Genomic DNA, 21,905 nt, shown 5'->3' with positions numbered 1-21,905 from the left:
CCTTTAGTAGCTGTGGTACACCTCATCACAGAAACCATATGATCTCATCACTGTTACCCTCATCCTTCCTCTCCACCTTCACTCTATTGCTTGTTACACCTACCTGTGTCCTGTTTCCAATTAGATTGCAAGCTCTTTGGGGTATGGACTGTGTCTTCCTATATATTTCTATATACCGGTATAGAAAAGTTGGGGATTGGTCCTGCTTTGAGCAGGGGGTTGGACTAGATGACCTCCTGAGGTCCCTTCCAACCCTGATATTCTACAACCACTTAGTATCATGAGGCTATGTTCCTGTCTTGGACCTTTGGGAGCTCCCACAATACTAAAATAAAATAAAATAGGAAAACTAATTATAGTCCATCTAATTTATAGAACCCTGCCTGAAGTAGAAGCCCCTTTCATAAATGACCAGTCCTCCATTTTGAGACCTGTCTAGAAAAAGACAGCTCTTGATGGAGACAGCAGCAAAGAGCTGATATGTTGTATAAGGAAAGGAAATAAAAGGATGAACACAGAGAGGTGAAAGGAGGTGTGTACCATCTGTTTTGTCTCTGAATAACAACGTTGCCAACTCCTGTGGTTTTACTGTGTCTCCTGATTTTTTTAAAGCCCCAGCTTCTGGGGTCAAGTGATTATGTTAAAATCAGACCTTTCATTTTTAAAGAAGAGTAAGTTTCTTCATGGCTGCAGAGGAAAGTTTGAAAACTTGATCCAAATACAGCCAAAGGCTCAGAAAACAGAAAGCATATGTAACTACGCTTCTCCCAAAAGTTTACTGTTAAAAAAAAAAAACTCTGATTTTTGAGACCTGGATTATGATTTTTGAGGCTTGGAGGTGGCAAAACTGATGTTAAAAAGAAAAAGGCAGAAAGGGAAAAAATAAAACTTCCTGGATGTACTCTGAGAGCTGAGGCTTTCCAGCCTCCCTCTCCCAGAGACTTTGCTTTTATTGTCTTCTAAACGTTAGTCCTCTCCACTGGCTAGTCAAGAGCAAATTGATGATTACTTAAAAGACTCACTTGTTTGCATTAGAGGGACCCTGAGGTAAGCTTAGAATAGCTCAGTTCTGTAGAGGGAGTTAAAAATGCTATGAAATAACAGAAAGCTAATAAAATGCCAGTCACCAATAGCTCCAGTCTAAAAACATCTTTATAAACATAAAATAAAGAGGAAATGTCTCTTTTTATTGCAAAGTTAACCCAGCATTGTAAATTCTGGGCCCCACTCCTAAAAATTACATTCTAGAGCAATATTACTTTTATACAGAGAAAAGAGAAACCTACAAAGACCCATCTTTCTACTAAATAATATTGTAAAGCTGAGAGACACATTTGGTACAATGTCAGAGTATAAAACAAATTACCAAAAAAATCTCAAGATCTCCAGAGCAGTACTTGACTATCAGATGATACCCTCTTTCCCCTTCATATGAAAAATTGAAACAAGCAAATTTTTGGTGGGAACATTCACCAAAGCCAATGGAGTTTTAAATATTAAGCTAAATTTTTTTTAACCTGCAAATTGAGGGGTTTTAAAAATAAAAAAAAGTAATGGCCAAAAGGGCCTCTGTTATAACCCTGGATAGGAGAAGGTTTTGTGCAAATGCAAATCACTTGGCTGATAGGAATTTGTTCTCAACTCCTTATGCTCCTAGATGGAAGCCCAAAAAAATTATTAGTGCTGCATGCGGAATAAAATTGCTACTATCTTTCCATTGGGTAGAAAGAAAAAAATTACATTTCAGCTGTTTCAGAATAAGAAGAACAGATTCCCCGATTCTCATTGGTATTCTTTGGCTGCTTGCTTGAGACAGTTGTCAGACAAGCTGTGTGCTATAGGACAGCAGTTCTCAACCAGGGGTCCAGGGCCCCCTGGGGGGCTGCGAGCAGGGCCATCATGACACTCGCTGTGGGCCAGGTCAGAAAGCTGAAGCCCCACCGCATGGGGCTGAAGCCTGAGGCCTTGAGACCCACCACCCGGGGCTGAAGCCAAAGCCTGAGCAGTTTGGCTTCACGGGGGCCACTGTAGCATGGGGCCCCAGGCAACTGCCCTGCTTGCTACTCCCTAACGCAGGCCCTGGCTTTTATATGCAGAAAACCACTTGTTGTGCCACAGGTGGGCCGTAGAATTTTTATAGCATGTTGGGGGAGGGAGGGCTCAGAAAGAAAAAGATTGAGAACCCCTGCTGTAGGATACTGACTCTTGCCAATGGAAAGGAATGGAAGCCCATGGACCAGGTCTTTCCCTTTTGCAGAACTTAGGACAAAACTCCCCACTCAAATCTTCACTGGGACTAGTCACATGAATAAAGCTACATACTTAAACTTGTTTAGGATGGACGGCCAAGCTGCTTGTATGTAGGTTTCATAGTATTATTTGCTCTGTGGTAGTGCCTAGCAGCCTGTCATATACTGGGGCTCATTGTGCTAGGCGCTGTATAAATACAATAAAAAAGGATCCCTGCCCCCAAATAGCTTACAATCAAGTCAGAGAAGAGACAACTGGTGGAGACAGATGGGGGAGCACAAGTTAAAAATGAGACAATATTGGCTGACATGACAGGCAGCAGTCACAGCACACCAGCTGTCTGACCTTTGTGAAGTTTTTGTTTTAACGAGGGATTTAAAAAATAAAAAACTAAAAATAAAACACTAAACATTAATGAACTGAGCCTAACAGGCAAGTCAGGGGTGGGCAAACTATGGCCTGCGGGCCACATCCAACCCATCAGACCTTTTAATCTGGCCCTTGAGCTCCCACCAGGGAGCAGGTTGGGAGCTTTCCCCGCTCTGGTGCTCCAACCGGGGAGCGGGGTCAGGGACTTGCCTTGCTCCGCTCTGTGTGTGCAGCAGCTCCACATGGCTCCTGGAAGCAGGGACAGCTAGGGGGTGCCGCATGCTGCCCCCACCCCAAGAATTGGCTCTGCAGCTCCCATTGTCCAGGAACCACAGCCAATGGGAGCTGCGGGGCCGGTGCCTGAGGACAGGGTAGTGCACATAGCGGCGTGGCCCCAGCTCCATGTGTGAGCCAGAGGGGGGACAGGCTGCTGTTTCCAGAGGCCACTTCAAGTAAGCTCTGCCTGGATCCTGCACCCCTGAGCCTCCCCCATCCCCCAACACCCTGCCCCAGCCCTGATCGCCCTCCAAACCATTTGATCCCAGCCCAGAGTACCCTCCTTCACCCCAAACCCCCCATCCCCAGCGTCTGCACCCCCAACCAGAGCCTTACCCTCTCATGCGACCCAATCCCCTGCCCCAGCCAAGAGCCCCCTCCCGCCCTCCGAACCCCCCCATCCCAGCCCAGAGCACCCTCCTGCACCCCAAACCCTCATCCTCAGCCCCACCCCAGAGTCTGCATCCCCAGCCAGAGCCCTCATCCCGTGTGCCCCAATCCCCTGCCCAAGCCAACCCTCCATACAATTTCCATACTGAGATGTGGCCCTCCAGCCAAAAAGTTAGCCCACCTCTGTGTAGGTACTATTATCCAAACCTCATCCACCTTCCACTCTAAGTACAAGACATACTTTTTTGACCTTGCCTTTGCTAATATAAACTATGAATGTGTAATATATTTTCAAAAATCCACTAACTAAACACTACACTGCACACACTATTTTCCCCCTGGGAAGAAGGTGAGAGATTGAATGGTCCACACATGAACAGATGTTAGTTATAGTGCTTAATGTACTACTGGAAAACATTCAGAGATACTGCTGTGATGAGGGTGTTATAAGAATCTGAACAAAATAGAATCCTCATTTTACAGCTGAGAAAACAGAGGCATGGAGCGATTATGTGACTTGCCTGATGTCACATAGCAAGTCTCTGTCAGAGATAGGAAAGGTAATCAGGGCACCTGACGCACAGTCTTGTTCTTTGGTCACAAGACCACCCTCTCCCTGCATGTCTGCTTGAAATAACTCATATGGAAAGCAGTAAAGAGTCTTGTGGCACCTTATAGACTAACAGACGTTTTGGAGCATGAGCTTTCGTGGGTGAATACCCACTTCGTCGGATGCATGTCCTATGGAAAGGAAAACAAAAATGATGGGAAGGATTTATCGATGATCAAACTGTGAGTGTATTCTTCTGTATCTCCTTTTGCCACATTAGCTTTCATTTACTAGCCCACTATTCTTTTTGCTATGGCTACAGATCCACAATTTTTAATATTATTAAGGATATGGAAAATATTATAATTATTTCAGAGAAATAGTAGCTTAGAATAAGCATGAAATGTACATATCTAGGATGATTAAAAGAGCATTAGACTGATTAAAGAACTCAGAAAGACAGCTTTTATTGATATGTATAAGAATGAAAAAAGGAAGGAAACAGGAATAGAACTATTCAGTACCACAAAACAGTTCCATCTTAGACAATGTGAAAATGACTTAGGCTCTGATCCTGCAAACACTGAAGTACATACATAACTTTATGCATGGGAGTATTCCAATTGACTTCAACAAGACTATTCACATGAATAAATGTATGCACATGCTTAAGTGTTTGCAGGACTGGACTCTTAGGACAAAATTCTGTCAATTACAGATTCTTTTACAGTAACTAAGATAAAAGTTGTAGTTTGAACAATACGGAGACAAGCTGAGCATGGGATGTCATCTGTGAAAAATCCTGTTATCCTGAGGTCAATTCTACGGATGCAATTCTTTTTGGATCACTTGAAATTTTCCCTCCAAAGGATATGAGAAACTCCCAAAACTCCTGTCTCCTTTTATTCAAAAACATGCTGAGGGTTGGAAATTCATCCCAACAAGCAATTCTGAGGTGAGACATGACACAGGGCAATGCCTTTGAGCATGTTTATAACACAGATAGCAGTGCTCAGTATAAAAATACCGTACTATTCACCTTATTTGGGAACTGGCTATTGTACAGATGATCAGGGTTCAGCAAAGACCAAAGGGGAAGAGAAGGGAAAGGACAGAACCAAGAAGGATGGAGCAAGCAAGAAAGAAAGAACATACCGATGGAGAGAAGTTATCAATGATGGATTACCATCTTAATCCTGTTTGTTTCAATGTAGAATCTTGCACCTATTGATGCAAGAGCCTTCTCTTCTAGTCTCTTACCACCTGGAACAACCTCCCTTTTTCTCTGTCTCACCAATTCCATCCTTTTTCAAATACCATCTTTTCCCACTTCTTTCTCCCTTTTGATTTCGTTTTCCTTCTGCTACTCTAAAGCTCTCTTATTGTATATAGCAATACGTAATTCTGTAAATATATCATTTATATTATGGTTGAGCATTTATTTTTGCAAAACAAATCAATAAAAGTTTCAGCCGTTGTTGAATTTCCAACAGGAACAGTTTACATTTAGAGCAATAACATCTGTTTGCAACCCAGACACCACAGTGTCCTACTAAGCATACAAAGACAAGAAAACAAAACTGATCAGAAATTGACGTCACGGAATTAAACTGATCAGTCTATTTTCATTGACCAAGCTGAATGTACTAAAAAAAGAAAAAGAAAGCATGAAAATTGAAAACTATGTTTTTAATTCTTTATTTAATCTATGTTCTTGTTTCAGTAATCCATGTTATTTTTAGTAACCCAGGGCGCTATTAATGATACTAATTACTATATTAATTTTGTACCTGAATGTCCCTTGGTTAAGGCCTTATCCTGCAAAGTGCTTCACGTGAACTCTTCTCATGAGCAAAGGTCTCTCATGCAGAGCTCCCTGTTAGATCTGGGCCTGAAGTAATAGGGGCAACCACCCAATGAATCGCAGCCATGATTTAACCCCCAGCAACCTTTTCAGAATTTGGTATGGAATATTACCATGGGGTACCATAATGGTTCATCCCCAAATTCATAGCAGAGCTCCTTTTTCTCAGACGTTCCTGGTGTGTTGCAGAATTAGACAGCCCTGAATTTAATGTTCTCCAATTTTTCCAGTAATTAATAAACCTCAAACCCTCTCTCTCATTAACTTGTGTTAGGTGACAGGTTTGTCTCTCCTGCCTTCAGGACAGGGCATGTCTTCATCACCATTTGAAAAGCACTGGGTAAATACATGGTGCAATAGAAATGTTTAATAATAATAATTTGTTTGGGGAGTAACAATGTAATGACTGTGCCACAATGAGCAACTGAATCTTGAGATGATGTCATCTCATAACAGACTGCTCAGCTGAGATGACAATGTAATGGGCAACATGACGATATGGACACACGCACTAGTTTATGACATTGACCCCATTACACAGGGAAGTAGATCGGACAATGGGGACACCATGATGTTGAGAGTCCTATGCACTCAGCTGTGACAGATACTGTTATGTGGAATCCAGATATCGCTCACTGTGTGGAGATATTATGATGTGAGGACATAAACATTGGCCTGTGATGTAGATACCATGACATGGGATCCCAGAAACAGATAAAGTCATGCAGGAATGCAGGAAGCAGGCCATGATGTGTGACATGGGAACATGGGCTCTGTGCAACGAGGACACAGAGCCATGGAGGGATGCAGGTGCCAGACCATGACTTGTGACATGGGAATACAGATGCCATGCCACAAGAAAACAGAGCCACACAAGGATGCAGACGCCTGGCCATGATGCATGATATGGGAACATGAGGACACAGAGCCACGCAGGGATGCAGCTGCCAGGGTGTCACATGTGACATGCAAACACAAGGACACAGAGCCATGCAGGAATGCAGACGCCAGGTCTCATGCATGACATGGGATCACGGTGACACAGAGCCACACAGGGATGCAGGCACCAGGCATTACGTGTGACGCGGGAACATGAGGACAGAGCCACGCAGGGATGCAGACGCCAGGTATCATGCATGACATGGGAACATGAGGAAAGAGCCATGCAGGGATGCAGGCGCCAGGCGTCACGCATGACACAGAAACACGAGGACAGAGCCACGCAGGGATGCAGGCGTCACGCGTGACATGGGAACACCCGCACCCTGCAACGAGGACACAGAGCCACGCTCCAGCCCGTGCCTTGCGGACACTCCCAGGCCACAGGGATCTGTGACACTGGCCGCATCGTCCGCAACGCGGGGGGGGGGGGGAGGAGAAGAGGCGGAGCGGCGACCGGTGCCCTCCCCACCTGGTCCGAGGCCTAGGCCGCAGCGGAGCCCGAGTCGCTCCCCGCCCCCTCAGGACGGGAGCGGGGGCGGGGGGTGTCTGCCCGGCAAGAGGCGATCACCCGAGGCCGGGGACGCGGCCTGCCTGAGGGGACGGTGGGCCCCGGCTGGGCCGGGCTCGGGAGCGATGGATCCCGCGGCGGAGGAAGCCCGGCACCTGGGGCTCCGCTTCCAGCGAGGCTTCCTGGCCGGCAGGCGGCTCCGCGCCTTCCCCTGGGCGGTGAGTAGGAGCCGGGCTCTCCCGGGTGTAGAGGGGGCGGCAGGGGCCGCGGGGCGGGGCTGGCACCGAAGGGCTGCCTGGGTCCGGTCCAGGGGAGGGGGGCGGCAGCCAGGAGCCGCCGGGTGAGCCGGGGCCCCTGGGTGCTGCTGCACCCCCCGGCTCGAAGTGGTGCCCCTCCCACACAGGGCTTAGGGGGTGTTCAGTAGCTCTCAGCGCCCCTGTCTGGGGCTGTTCAGTCCTGGCCCCGGTGCCCCCAGCAACAGCCTCCCCCGCCTCTGACTGTAATGCTGGAGCGAGCACGGATAGCCAGGGCCCTGCCTGCAGGCTGGGCAAACACCTTAGCTCCCAGCTCTGCTAAGCCCCCTCTGGCCTGCCCTGCCACTGGTCCCCGCCTGCCAGGGGCAGCTGCAAATGGGCTGCCCCCGATTGACCTGCTGCTCCCACCTGGTTTGTTGCTACTGTGGGGGAACGAAAATTAAATCATATAAAAATTCTCATTTCAATCAGCAAAATAAGCTGCTTTCTCCTACTTCAGGTGGAGCAGGTGGGCTGTGATTTTGAGACCTGTCATCTTTGAAAAATGATCCTGCTTTCAAAATCAGAAACAGTTCTGTGAGCAGGGGCACTAGAATGGCTTTTATAATGGGGCTGCTGAAAACCATTGAACAAAAGCCCTGTAGATGCATTCAGTTGCTATTATTATTGCAAGCCACCCTCCTAGTTCCTGCGCTCTGTGGGGATGTTTTTTAGAGTTGGGAAATAGTCAAACTTTTTTATTTTTTTCAAGGTGTGCTAGTGTCACTGGTCCTCGCTGTTCTAGCAGAGAGGAGGGATGGTCCAGGGATTAGGACACTACTCAAGAATTTGGGAGACCTGGATTCAATTCCCTGCTCTGCCACAGACTGCGTGTGTGACCTTAGTCAAATAATTGAGAGTCTCAGTGGTGATAGCACTGCCCTACCCCTTAGAGGTGTTATAAGCATAACTACATTTTTTTCTAGTAATTTAGTGTTCTGAATGAGTTGATCATGAGACACTGCACAACTGTCATCAACATCAACAGCTTTTCTCTTTGCTCCAAACACTGTTGATCACACTGAACACTCATTTCATTGGACTGTTTGTACCGGGAAAAAGCAGACCAAACGCTGCTCGCTATAGAAGTGTATCTTGAGCAAATGTTATATGGGTATTTAGAAAAAAAAAACTGATTATATGAAAAACGGAAAGAACCTGAAAGACGTGCCTGGCACACCTGGATGTCATAGGAAAAACTAGAACTGTACCAGTGAAACCAGGATATATGGTCACTATGTTTTTGCAGCTTGCTTGGACAGTCTGCCTATTCTTCGTCTGTTCAGCTTTGCTTTCATAGCAGCTGAGAAATCTGTACCACAGGAAGGCCTGGGATTGTGGAATAGGATTCTTTTGGAGTTATAGTGAAGCAGCTCTGATTTCATTCCATAGAGGGCAGTAGCATGCACACGCTAGCCAACTCAATAGCCCCATTTTAACTTAGAGAGAGAGAGAGAGACCCCTCTTTGATCCTGTGGAGTTCTCCGTGGGCCTATAAACACTCAGATTTAAAATTTTTATTAAAGTTAATGTTAAAAAATTATATAGTACACAGGTTAAGAAAAGAGTGTCTGTACATCTGGGTATAGTGCTTAGATTATCCACAAATACAAAGTTTGTTTTAAAAGTCATAAGATACATATAGTGCATAATCAGCAATAACCCAGATATAGATGAATAAATTTAACAATACAGTTTAGATATTAGCATCCAAGTATTTTGGTACATCCCTCATGAAAAGTCATACAGAGAGTTGATTGTGGAAAGCAAAATATATCAATGAGTGAAGATTGTCCCTCAGTAGTTGAGAATTTAGGGTAAGTTGTCCATTAGAAAATACAATCCATCAAGGAAGTATTTCAGTTATTTCCTGATTTCACTTCTCATTGGCACTCCAGCTCATCTCTCCTGGTATTGCCGATGTCCGGTGATGTGTTCTATGTAGATGTCCCTTGATGGCATCCAACACCATGAGTTGCCGCATCAGCCGAGCGTAGTGCTGACGAATTCCGCATTCTCTCAACGCTCACTTGTTACTGGGGTCCCATCTGCCATGGGCTCCGACGATCAGCCTGAATCTGGTAACCCTGAGCTCTCAAGGTTTCGGCCAGAGGGGCGTATATTTTACTACTGTGATAAAGAACCATCTACACCAGAAGTACCTACTTAGACAGACAGCTACTAAATTGCGTTGCACAACATTCTTCATTCTCTAAACAAAACACTCAGAAAGTAAGTAGTAGGCAATTTCTAGGGAAAATGATATATAAATGTAGCCTTCACCTTTGAATGGTGTGGACACAATTTGATCTGAAATATGCTGACAATTAACTTTGCAGAGTCACTGGGAATAGTAATAATTCCAAGATATCTGACAGTAAATATGCATCTGAAATTTGACTCAGGTCTCAACATTCTATCTCAACTATCAGGTACACAATCTAGAATATCCCCATATTTACAGATATTTAAAGTTTCTCTAGTACACAGCAGAATTCAGAAGCTTTGGGCCCCATCACCGTTGACTAGTCTGATCTGTCAGAAAGTATGCAAGAAATATTAAAACTAAAGATTGTTGACTGCAGTGATTCTGCAACAAAATCCCTCAATTTACAAGCTAATTCCTTAGTACAGATAACGCTCATTTGGAGGATTTTTTTCTTTCCTAAAATGGCTGTGCTTCATGGTCTAATTCATTTGGTTCATAGCATCTGGTATTAGAGCAAAGCTAATTTCAGAAAATCAGTTCACCATAGAATATTTGCAGTATGTTCAGAATGGTGCGTTGGCAGCTCCTGTTATGAGTTTATTAGTCTAGAATAAAGAATGCCTGAGTTTAGCAGACAGTGGGTGTCACTAATCATTCCTGTTGAAACCTCTGTGTTTCAATTGCAATGTGCTGTAGTGTCACTTTTCAGACATCAGCCTCAATATACATTGACCCTTTTGCAATAACGTAAGGTTTTTTCTCAGAACACTTTCCCTGTAGGAGGATTTGCAGTTTACAGACAGCAGTGTTTTGAAACAATTCAGGACATCTGTTTACTTCACAATCTAGTGAGTTTTACTACTGTTGAGTTCACCATGAATATGTTCCTCTGTGAATCATTTTCTCAGCATTTCAGCCACTAATGAAGGGCCAAATCCCCACTTGCCTTATTTACACAAATGGCCCCATGGACGTCAATGGAACTAGTCATCTGAGTAAGGTGAGCAGCTTTGGCTAGAAATGGATCAATGAAAAAAGGCTGAAGAAATATAACTGGCCACTGAGGTTATATGGAAACAGCACTCTTGGTTACAAGATTTCTGTTCAAGACAATGAATGCAATAAATCTATGTGGGGGATTTAGTGTCTAGCAACAGGCAGATTTTGTTCGTACTCCGATGCCAAGATTTCTAATGTCCGGGGAGATATTCAGCTCTCCTCTTGGAGAAGGGAAGATTTAGTACTTCTCACCTCATTGGGGTGGGGGCTTTGTACATTAGTGTGTGAGGGCTGACTGATTAGTCATCTGGTCTTCACCTTTGTCTTGTAGTACTTTCCTCATTCAATTAATAATAATTATTATGTATTTGTATTGCAGTAGCAGCTACATACATTATAGATTATCTTCATATTATGGTTTACAGAATGCTCTATGCTACTTCTTTATTTCCTACCATCTGGGTGTGATTTTTTTTTTTTTAATCACGAAGCATTTAATATACTCTGTTAAAGGAGTTTGCACCAGTTTGTGCTGTTCAAACGTAGTAATGGAATAGCATCTTGGAAAATTTCTCAACATTTTTTCCCCTCCTTTTGTGTAGGAACTTGAAAAAAAATTAAAGAGTTCATCAGATGCTTTGCTACTGCTGGATATTTTGCAGAAGGTAAAACGTTATTTTAATATAATCAGATTTCAATACATATCACAGAGCAGACTAGAACTATTCTAAAGATATGATGCCAACTAGTGTAATGAAAACCATTGCATCATACTCTTTTAAAACTGTATTTAAAAAACAGTAAAGAAAGTCAGATCTAATATTAATCTCCATGTATGCCCAATAGAATAGCAGATTTTCTTTTATTCATGTTATGTAACTATCCTTCATAGGCAAGGGAGCTGGAACACAAGAAAGGCATGTTTTTATTTACTTTGAAATTTTAGAAATGGTCAGACACTGTAATGTTCATGCAGAGTGTCAGGTACTGAGTTTCCTGATTGATTCATAGAGGCAATACAGTGAGGGGGGCAGCAGTATAAACATCCCAGAATACTCCACCAGTGTGCTTTTACCTTGACATGAGGGGCCATCTCTAAGGGTGAGAACGTTAATTCACTCTCCATTCCCATTCAGTCCTTTGCTGCATCTGAGACTACAATAAGAATGCCAGTTAGTACCAATTTAGGGGTTGGAGGGGTGGGTTGTGATATGAATTCTGTTCAGTAGGTCTTGGGCTGAGACCATTGTCTCCTTTCCCATGAGTAGGGCCCTACTAAATTCAGGATCCATTTTGGTCAATTTCACAATCACAGCTTTTAAAAATTGTAAATTTCATGATTTCAGCTACTTAAATCTGAAATTTCACGGTGTTGTAATTGTAGGGGTCTTGACCCAGAAAGGAGTTGTGGGTGGGTCGCAAGGTTATTGGGGGGGGGGGTTGCGGTACTGCTACCCTTACTTCTGTGCTGCTGTTGGTGGTGGCACTGCCTGCAGAGCTGGGCAGCTGGAGAACGGCGGCTGCTGGCTGGGAGCCAGGCTCTGAAGGCAGAGCCTCCACCAGCAGCAGCGCAGAAGAAAGGATTAGGGATGTAAATAGCGTTTAAAAAAATAACCGTTTAAACTATTAAAATTGTATCAGCTAAACATTTAATCGTTAACAAGTTCACAACATAGGTGCAGGAACTAGGGGATGAGCGGCTGCTGCAGTACCCCCACATTTTACCCAGGGTCCCAGCTGCTGGCCCTGCAGCCACGAGTCAGCCCCCCTGGGGTCCCAGGGCTCCAGCCCTGCACTCGCCCCCAACTGTGGCCCCAGCCTCGGCCCTCTTACTGTTTATTGAATACATTATTGGTAAGACTGATGCTTATCGGTTAATCGGGTAACATTTTACATCCCTAGTAAAGATGGCATGGTATGGTATTGGCACCCTTACTTCTGCGCTGCTGCTGGCAGGGCGCTGCCTTCAGAGCTGGGCACCTGGCCAACAGCCACCGCTCTCTGGCCGCCCTGCTCCAGAAGCATCACAGAAGTAAGGGTAGCAATACCACAACCCCCCTAAACTAACCTTGGGGGCCCCTCCCCCCTGCAATTCCCTTTTGGGTCAGGACCCCCAATTTGAGAAACACTGGTCTCCCCCGTGAAATCTGTATCGTATAGGGTAAAAGCACACAAAAGACCAGATTTCACGGGGGGAGACCAGATTTCATGGTCCATGATGTGTTTTACATGGCCATGAATTTGGTAGGGCCTTACCCATGAGTGATAAACACTTGTAATGTCTTCTAGCTCTGGCTGGGTCTGAACAGCAACCTGGAAGTGAAAGGCTGTTCATCTCTCTCCCAAATCTGTGAGATTGCTAGTCTCCTTGTAATTTAAATTGGAACGTACAAAAAGGCAGTAATTCCTTTCAGTGGGCTTGTGCCCTCTGATCAGTTCCATTAAAACATAGTTACAACTCTGTCTTATTTTTTGTAAATATCAAGTATTTGGCTTTTAGAGCTGGTGGAAAGTTTTCAAAATGGCAATGACATTTTCAATAAAAAAACCCATGAAAAAGCTCGAACTTCAATTTTTCTAACCGGTCTGTTTGTGACATATATTGTCTATTGACTGATAATGTGTCTGTGTGTGTGTATGGAAATAGGGTACTACACCCTCACATGTGGTACAAATACTGGGAAAACAAAGCTATTCCCATTTCCTGTCTATCACATGGGATTGCAGTTCATTCCCCACTTGCTTCATAAAGGATCGTAGAATATCAAGTACTTCTCCACAGTCTTTAGTATCAAATTCTTGTCATATTGTCACACCTTCTTCTGAACAAAAGTGTGTTCCCAACTCTGGAGCACAATGGGCCTCAAGTCCCATGTATTGATAGCCTTCCACATGTGGAACCCCTGACTGAGATGCCCACATGTAGGGAGAGCATCACTTTGGAATCAGGGTCCATCACACCTAGCCAAGTGCAGAATTCAGCCTTATATAAAGGGAACTGTAACTATTAAGAGTAAATTAAGGGACCTAATTCACCATAACATGGTTGTTGGGGCTAACTGAAGACCTGAAGTGACCTAACTTGCCAACTTTTCATTTGCTGGAGGACCAATGTGACTAACACTTTCTCAGTGAACATTGCCTTGATTCAAAGCAAAGGGTAGACATGTGTGGGGAGAGTCTCTTTTTTGAGTCCAGCATGGAGCTAGAGTGAGTATGTGTACGCAAGCTGGGAATGGCTCCCTCCCAGCTCCAAGTGTGGATGGAACTGTCCTGTTTATTGACTATTTAGGGGGATGGGGCATGGAAGAAAAATGAGAGGAAAGAGCCACTCAGACTCATTTTCCTTTCAGTTTTACTGTTTATTTTTGAGGGGCAAAGTTGAGGATGTGTGGCTTCCTCGCATCTGTGACCGGCCAGGGGTACCAGAATTCACTGCAGGAATGTACACAGAATTTGATTTTCCAGCTGAGTATCAAATAGCTTAGCTGCAAATTGAAATCACCCAGCATTCCCAAGGTACAAAGTGAACCAAGCAAATTGGTAGCTATCTTTTCCTCCTCTGTTCCTTCAGTGCCTTTAATAAAATCCTCACCTGGTAGCTGGTTGGTCTGCAGGTGTTGTTTTATCATTTCAGACTATTCTTCACCCCTTATGCATGAAATATCCCCCTTCCGTGAAGTACAGAAGATGCTTCATATCTGAACTCATTAGAAAGGTAGTGCTGGGATTACATATTGCTTGGTGCTCTTTTTCCATTAGACCTATTATTAAAAGTAACTTGAAAATCTGTTTTTCGCAATATTGGCCCAGGCTCGGCTGATCACTTATTATAACAAAAATTAGCATTAAATGCATACGTTCTGGTTAAAAAAGGAATAAATGATATTTCACTATATGTTTATTGCCTGTGTTCTGTTAATAATGTCTGGAGATCTGAAGTTCTTCACTGATCTCTCTTCTCTTTCCCACAGCATGAGTCCATAGCAACTGAACCCCTGGATGAATTGTATGATGTACTAGCAGAGATTTTAAATAAAGAAGAATCTACCAACTGTTATAAAAGCTACTTACTGGTAAAAGCTAATATCATCTGCATTGTTATATGTCCATTTTTATCATTTAAACTGAGCCATAATTGGTTTAAAAATAAAACCCAGAAACCCCAAGTGTAAAATACTTCTTACCTTCTCCCAGATGCTAATGTTGATTTAAAATTGTGAAATGTAGTGCCTGTGCTGATGCATCTTTCTTTCCCTGTGTGTCTCTCCTAGCCCACAGGGGACTCTGTTACACTTTCTGAGACAGTGGCAATAATCTCACAGGGAACCACAGGACTAGTCACGTGGGATGCTGCTCTTTATCTTGCTGAATGGGCAATAGAGAATTCTGCCATTTTCAGTAACAGGTAACGGAGCTCTAATTACATGAAATCACAGCTAGAAAACTGGGGGAACAGAGTTAACTTAAATGTTTTCATTCATATTATAAATGAGTTACATGACTGTAGTTTGACATTATACTGTATATGCCCCTAATATAACTAAGAACTGTAACAATGCATATTTTTAAAATCTTAGACAAAAACTCCAGCTCAGGTATCCATAACCCTCAAGGGAGAGGGAGGAGTATTAATTTATCTTGCCCAAAACACTTTTAAATCATTAAGTAATAAGGAAATCATAAAATACTTCCGTCAACTCATCTGAGGATCTCAGAGCACTTCACAGACAATGAATTAAATCTCACATCACCCTTGGGAGGGGGTGAATACATATTTTCCCAGTTTTGCTGATTGTTAAGCTGAGGCACAAAGAGATTAACTGACTTGTTCTTGGCAGTGCAGGGATAGAACCCAGGAGTCCTGGTTCAGTTACTAGATCACATTCATCTGTTTTAGGAGTTCACCTCTGTTGTTGGAATGAACCATAGATGGGCTAACTATGGGGTGGGCAAACTTTTTGGCCTGAGGACCACATCAGGGTTGCGAAACTGTATGGAGGGCCAGATAGGGAAGGCTGTGCCTCCCCAAACAGCCTGGCCCTTGCCCCCTATCCGCCCCCGCCCACTTCCCGCCCCCTGACTGTCCCCCGCAGGACCTCCAACCCATCCAATCCCCCCGCTCCTTGTCCCCTGACTGCCCCCTCCCGGGACCCCACCCCCTATCCAACTCCTCCCCCCTGCTCCGACTGCCCCAACCCCTATCCACCCCCACCCTGGTCCCCTGACCACCCCCACTCCCCAGAACCTCCACCCCATCCAACCACCCCCTGTCCCCTGACTGCCCCCCGGGACCCTCTGCCCCTTATCCAACCGCCCTGCTCCCCATCCCCTTACCATGCTGCTCAGAGCAGCAGGACTACCTGCAGGCCATAGTTTGCCCTTGTCTGGGCTAACTGCTGCCCTTTCTGTCACTGCTCTGTCACAGTTGAACTTTAATCTTAGGCCTGGTCTACACTGGGGGGGGATCGATCTAAGTTATGCAACTTCAGCTACCTGAACAACGTAGCTGAAGAAAACATACTTAGAACTACTTACCATGGTGTCTTCACTGTGGTAAGTCGATGGCTGACACTCCCCCGTCGACTCCGCCTGCGCCTCTCGCCTTGGCGGTCGATTTATCGCGTCTAGACTAGACGCGATAAATCGACCCCAGCTGGATTGATCGCTGCCTGTCGATCCAGCCGGTAATGTAGACAAGCCCTAAGAAGATTTAGGGACTGTCTGATGGAAGAATTTTCTCTCTCTGTTGGTAAGTGAAACAGGAGCCAATGCCCCACTGCCAAACATCAGATTATATTCAGCCTGTAGTGTTATTAGGCTTCATTGTGACATTTCTTTATCCTTCAACCCCAAACTCTTTTTGTAAGGAAGACAGCAGTTGTTTAGGGCAGTCCAAGGAGGTATAACTAGGAGGATAATATATACATTTAATAAAATAACATTTTAGTCTGGATTAGAGTGACCAGATGTCCCAATTTTATAGGGACAGTGCCGATTTTTGGGTATTTTTCTTATATAGGCTCCTATTACTCCCCACCCCCATCCCAATTTTTCACATTTGCTGTCTGGTCACCCTAGTCTGGATATATGCATAATATAGCACAGGGAACAGTCGTGTATTGGTCCCCAGGAGATGTTAATTTTATTCATATTTTCACTCTCTAATTGCTATTGTTATAATTGAATCCTAATTATTTTTCATTCCTGGTACTTATTTGAAGCAAAGACTAGAATTTGGATAGTTTATTCAAGAATCAGTGAAATCATTTACAGCTAGTTTTGCTCTTAGTTGCATACACTTCTGTTGGTTTTGATTCCGTAACTGAATCTTGTTTAGATCCGTTGTGTAAATATTTATTTTAATCCATTAACCTTCAGGACCATCTTGGAATTAGGAAGTGGGATTGGCCTCACAGGAATTGCAATCTGTAAAACCTGTAATCCTAAGGCATATGTATTTAGTGACTACCATCACTGTGTTCTTGAGCAACTGAGCGAAAATATCCATTTAAATGGCTTTGTTCTGGAGTCTGAAACTGGGAATCACACCAAAATGCAATCCCAAAACCAGAGGACAGAAGTGATGGATTTACAAGGACCAAAAATAACAGTTGCAGAACTTGATTGGGATTCTGTTACAAAGGAACAACTTACAGAGCTTCAGGTTGATGTTGTTATTGCAGCAGGTACAGTACATTTCTGATCGCATCTCTAAGTGATCTAACACAAATGCTGAAATAATAATAGAAATGCAAAAATAATAACTATTGAATTTTATTCAGTTAAGATAACTGGTCAGTCAACTACAAAGTCTGAAATGTGAGGGATGTAATTCTGCCTCATTTTACCATCCTGTCTTCATCTCAATATTCAACAGTTGTTTACTCATCCTTGAAAAGCAATTCATTTCTCATTTGTCACCAACCTACCCCCACCCCGTAGACAACATTATGTCAACAGGAAAGCTTCTACCAGCGACATAGCTACTGCCTTTCGGGAAGGTGGATTAACTACACTGACTGGAGAAGCATAGTTAACATAGTTAATGGGAGAAGCTGAAGAGCTACAGCGCTGCAGCTGCACCAATTCAATGTTTTAAGTTTAGGCCTGCCCTCAGTCTCCAGCCCACCTGGGTGTAATAAATCACTACTCAGTCACAGGTACATTCCCTCTGGTCTACGTGGGCTCCCCTGAGGAGCTGGTCTCTCGTCATAGGGGCTGGTCCTGGTTCCCTGTTTAAAGGGCCATGTTCCCATAACACAGGTCAAATTCTCATCTTAAATTACTCGACAGAGCCTCCATTTAATCCTTACTTTGTATTTTTAGTCTGCTTTTTGTTTGTTTATAAATATGAAACCCTCTCCTTTTTATGTAGATGTGGTGTATGATCCCCAGATAACTTTATCCCTTATCGGTGTCCTGCAGCAACTTTCCACTTCCAAAACCACTGGAAACCCACCTGAGATCTACATTGCCTTCACGGTTCGTAATCCAGACACCTATCACCTCTTCCAAACTGAACTTGGTAAGAGTCGTGCTGAGTATATGCCATGATAGGTTTGGCCTTCTTCCCAGTTATTTAACCTTGTTACAGCACTGAAGACAGCAGTCTTTGATGGTGGGCATTGTTTGAAGTTAAGGTTCCAATACACCAGCTGAATCTGGGGTCTGAATAGAAGCAACAGTCTGCCCTCATAGAGCTGATTTCAGGAACGGGGGCCTCTTTTTACTGTGTCCTAGTGAGACTAATATTTGCTATATTGCCTCCTCAGAATGAATTGCAAGCTTGGTGACCGCTAGCCAAACAGATAATGAGGGTTAGTAATAACAGTAAATAATCATCTGTGCTCTATTGTTGGACAGGCAACATTCCAGCTGAAGCCAAAAACTGAGGCTTTGATCTCAGTAGTTATTTAAATATAGACAGGGTCAGATACAATTAAATTGGGGGGAACAGGATGTCAAAATCTAGACTTCTACAGAATACAAGCTGGACATCTGGTCCTTCAGAAGTGGGTAATTAATAAAATGATGCTAAATATACGGCACAAGTATATAATAGAAATCTCTTAAAAATACTTACCCTGAATATTTGTCTCTTGCTTTCACAGCCTATTAGTGATCCATTATTACAAAATTTGGCACACTGTAGTGTGTATGTTTTGTATTTTACTAAGCAGAAGTGTGATTGTTTTTATTTCTGTTTCTATCTCCAGGTAAAGTTGGGATTGGCTGGCAGGTTGTTCCTACTCACACGAAGAACCTTTTCCTATATGACCTGCATTCAGACATAATTCTTCTAAAATTACTTGCACAGACTTTGTAAATCCAATATTACCAATAGACATTTTGACAGACTAAGCATAAGATCTATCATGATCGTGACAGTGACCTTGAATTCTGGACATGTACTTGAGTGGCAGACTTAGAAAGCAAGTTTAAGCTCTGTACATTGTCAGTGTGTTTTAGGCCCCACTGCTGCAATTGATTGTGGGTGGGTGGACAGCCTCACCTGTGTGCTGCCTCCAGTGCGGTTCCTTGGGAGTCCATAGGTTGTCAGTTGCAGGAACGGGGCCCCATTCAGACTGAGATTTTATTCTTCCAGAGGGCACAAGGAAGAAAACTGTAGAGTTTCTATGGCATTGTGATATGCACACCTTGGAAATAAGTTTTGTGAGACCAAAAAAAATGAATCTCTCTTCCCTGCATGGTGAAATAGAGCAATGAACAATTTCAGTTTTTATATTAAAGAATTATTTATATTTGCTGTTGTTTTTGAGCCATGATCTGTTCATTCAGACTCTCTGCAGTGCTTGGCGTCCTGTCACAACTTGAATAATAGAATAGCTACAATAAATGCATTGCTGTTTATACAGTGCCATAGGTTTGCCTGTGTTTGAAATATAAGTCAGGGGTTCAGATTCTGATGGAAATCAGAACTACCTCCTATTTTACACTGGTGTACATGTGATCAGAATCTAGCCCTGGCGCTCAGTCCTGTGAGGCATAGTGTCCTCTTGGGGAAACACTGAGCAGCATCAACTCTCACTGAAGTTGATGAGTTTTAGGCTGTTCCGCACCTTGGAGGTTCAAGCCGTATATTAGACATAACACACCCGATGAGTCAAACAAACAGCAGGGGATGGGGGAAAGAGAAGGGCAGGGTTTGAACAGAGTCAGGGCCATTTGTTTTGTTGTAGGTGTGTTTTATTGGTTCCAGTTGGGGGTGGGAAGGAAGGTTAGAGCAGGGTGGGAATGGAGTGAGCCTTGGCTAGAGAAGGCCAACTGGAAGCAGGAGTTCCAAACAGAGGCTATGCAGGAGAGTGAGGACATTCGGCCCATGAGAAGATGGAGGCTGTGCCAGACTCGGGAGGAGATGGGGGCAGGGAGGCCTATCTTTGGAAGTATCTAATTTTAAAAATCTGTTAGATACAGACAAGATCCCATTTCCTTTGCACCATACCAGAAGATGGACAGAGAACACAATGAGCCCACTCCTGCTAATGGGATCTGGGTCAAAAGAATACATTTTCAGCAGGAAACACTTAAACACATACATACAAAATTTAAGTGCCAACAATATATTTCCCTCCACTACCCAGCCTCCCAAACCTGCTGTTCCTGGGGAGAAAAGACAGACCCTTCAGCGTTCCCTAAAGATCACCAAACATGGGCTACATAGGACTCAGGGGAAGGAGCAAATTCCAAAAGCAACAGCCCCTCCTGGAGAATGCCCTCCAGCAGCATTTAGAAGGTCCATTCAGGATCAAGACCCCATTGTGTTAGGTGCTGTACAAAATTTTACAGCAAAATATTTAAAAATTGATTCAGCCTTTGTATCCCTTCCTGGACCAGGGTTGGGGGGGGTTCAGCAATTCCTCTGCTGTCACAGATGCCATCACAAATATGGGCTAAAGAATGAAGCACCTTTCCCCAGCAGCAGGTGTAAGACATGCCTTCTCCCAGTATCATGGAAACCAAAACCCTCAATGAGGGATTCAGCAGATAGCATTTCAGTTCCATTTTAAATATTTACTGTCCTGAGAAATGGTTACAGTGACTGCACCTCATGGAGTTCTCTTGTGATTAATTACAGCTTGTAAGATCCTTGATTGCTGGCAATGGCTTCAGCTCAGAAAGCTGTTTACACTCCTTGATCAAAACTTAAGATGATATGCACAGATGGAAAGCTGAATCCAGGAAGGACATAAAAGGGGATAAAACATATCACTGAGTGGGGAATTAAACACTTATCTTCAAGCTCTCTCACTCCCAAATTTAAAATCAGCTTTGCTGTTGCCTGTCATTCTGGGATCTTCTATTGGAAATCCCCATCTGGAATCTTTCACCACTACATTCTCTCAAAAAGAAAACACTGAAAAAAGGAGGACATGAATGGTATGAAGGAACCTTTAGCCCTTGATGCTTCTTTCTTTTTAAAATAAAGTATTTTAAATGAACTCCACCCAGATTCTGTAATCTTCCACATTTCTTCAGGACACTGCCAGTATATGTAGCTAGCTAGCTAGCTAAACACACACACCACAACACCAAGAGGAAGAGGGCCTGAGCCTGTTTGTGGGAAGAGACTTTCCAAACCTGGAAGAGAAAACCATTTGGTGACCTGGCCAGAGGGCCAAGTCAGGAAGAGGACACTAGTTCCGGGAGTGAGAGAAGAGGGGCTGCAGAGCTGAGAGAGAGAGATGGAGTAACAGTGTGCAACCCTGGGAAGGGGCGTTGACCTCATGAGCTAATCTCCAGTGTGGCCAGGAGCAGGCACCATCCTTGCACTGAGTGGACCACCCTATCACAGGGCTTAACCTATTTCATTTTTACATCAGAGAAAACAGGATATTCCAATCACTCTAGGCAAAATGTTGGTTTTAAGTTGCATATACTGGGTCTTCAATGACACTTTCGCTTTATTGACTCAAATGCTCCATCCATTCACTGGAATCAATTTTCGATGGGGACTCTCCTATCTGCAGGGCTGTTTCACTTACAGGAGGGTGAAGACGGAGGTAAGTCATTTTTATCTTGTTCAATTCCATAAATACCATCTCTGACTTTTTCCTTCTTCCCCATCACCTACATCAATATTCATCTTCAGGAACCAGGCCAAAGACCACTGTACAGTAGTTGAAAATTCATTCATAGATTTTTTTAAGGCCCAGAGACCATTAGATCTAGACTGGTGTGTATAACACAAGCCATAGAACTGCACCCCGTCACCCTTGAACTGAGCCCAATAA

General features: G+C 43.8%; 1 protein-coding gene across 2 annotated transcripts; it reads left to right on the top strand.

The window, feature by feature from the left end:
• Window positions 1-6,806: 6,806 nt before the first annotated feature.
• On the top strand, window positions 6,807-19,415 carry EEF2KMT (eukaryotic elongation factor 2 lysine methyltransferase). Of its 2 annotated transcripts, none has more exons than XR_006572492.1 (8): window positions 6,807-7,367; window positions 11,253-11,315; window positions 14,288-14,368; window positions 14,625-14,726; window positions 14,925-15,058; window positions 17,032-17,339; window positions 18,079-18,178; window positions 18,870-19,415. XR_006572492.1 is itself a non-coding variant. In XM_044980281.1 (8 exons), the coding sequence occupies exons 1-8, from the start codon at window positions 7,275-7,277 to the stop codon at window positions 18,977-18,979; spliced, it is 1,041 nt and encodes a 346-aa protein (XP_044836216.1). In that variant the 5' UTR covers window positions 6,956-7,274; the 3' UTR covers window positions 18,980-19,415. The 2 variants fall into 2 exon arrangements, 1 of the variants encoding a protein (XP_044836216.1); XM_044980281.1 differs by having other exon boundaries at window positions 6,956-7,367; window positions 18,029-18,178.
• The last annotated feature ends 2,490 nt before the right edge of the window (window positions 19,416-21,905 follow it).

Source organism: Mauremys mutica, chromosome 11 (genome assembly GCF_020497125.1).
Source record: "Mauremys mutica isolate MM-2020 ecotype Southern chromosome 11, ASM2049712v1, whole genome shotgun sequence".
Lineage (NCBI taxonomy): Eukaryota > Metazoa > Chordata > Testudines > Geoemydidae > Mauremys > Mauremys mutica.
This window is presented reverse-complemented; position numbering and strand designations above follow the sequence as displayed.

Excerpts from the sequence above, each read along its gene's own strand:
- EEF2KMT (XM_044980281.1), top strand. The coding sequence starts at position 7,275 with ATGGATCCCGCGGCGGAGGAAGCCCGGCACCTGGGGCTCCGCTTCCAG. Across the intron at positions 7,368-11,252 it reads TCCGCGCCTTCCCCTGGGCG|GAACTTGAAAAAAAATTAAA; the intron begins GTGAGTAGGAGC and ends CCTTTTGTGTAG. Across the intron at positions 18,179-18,869 it reads CCTCTTCCAAACTGAACTTG|GTAAAGTTGGGATTGGCTGG; the intron begins GTAAGAGTCGTG and ends TTCTATCTCCAG.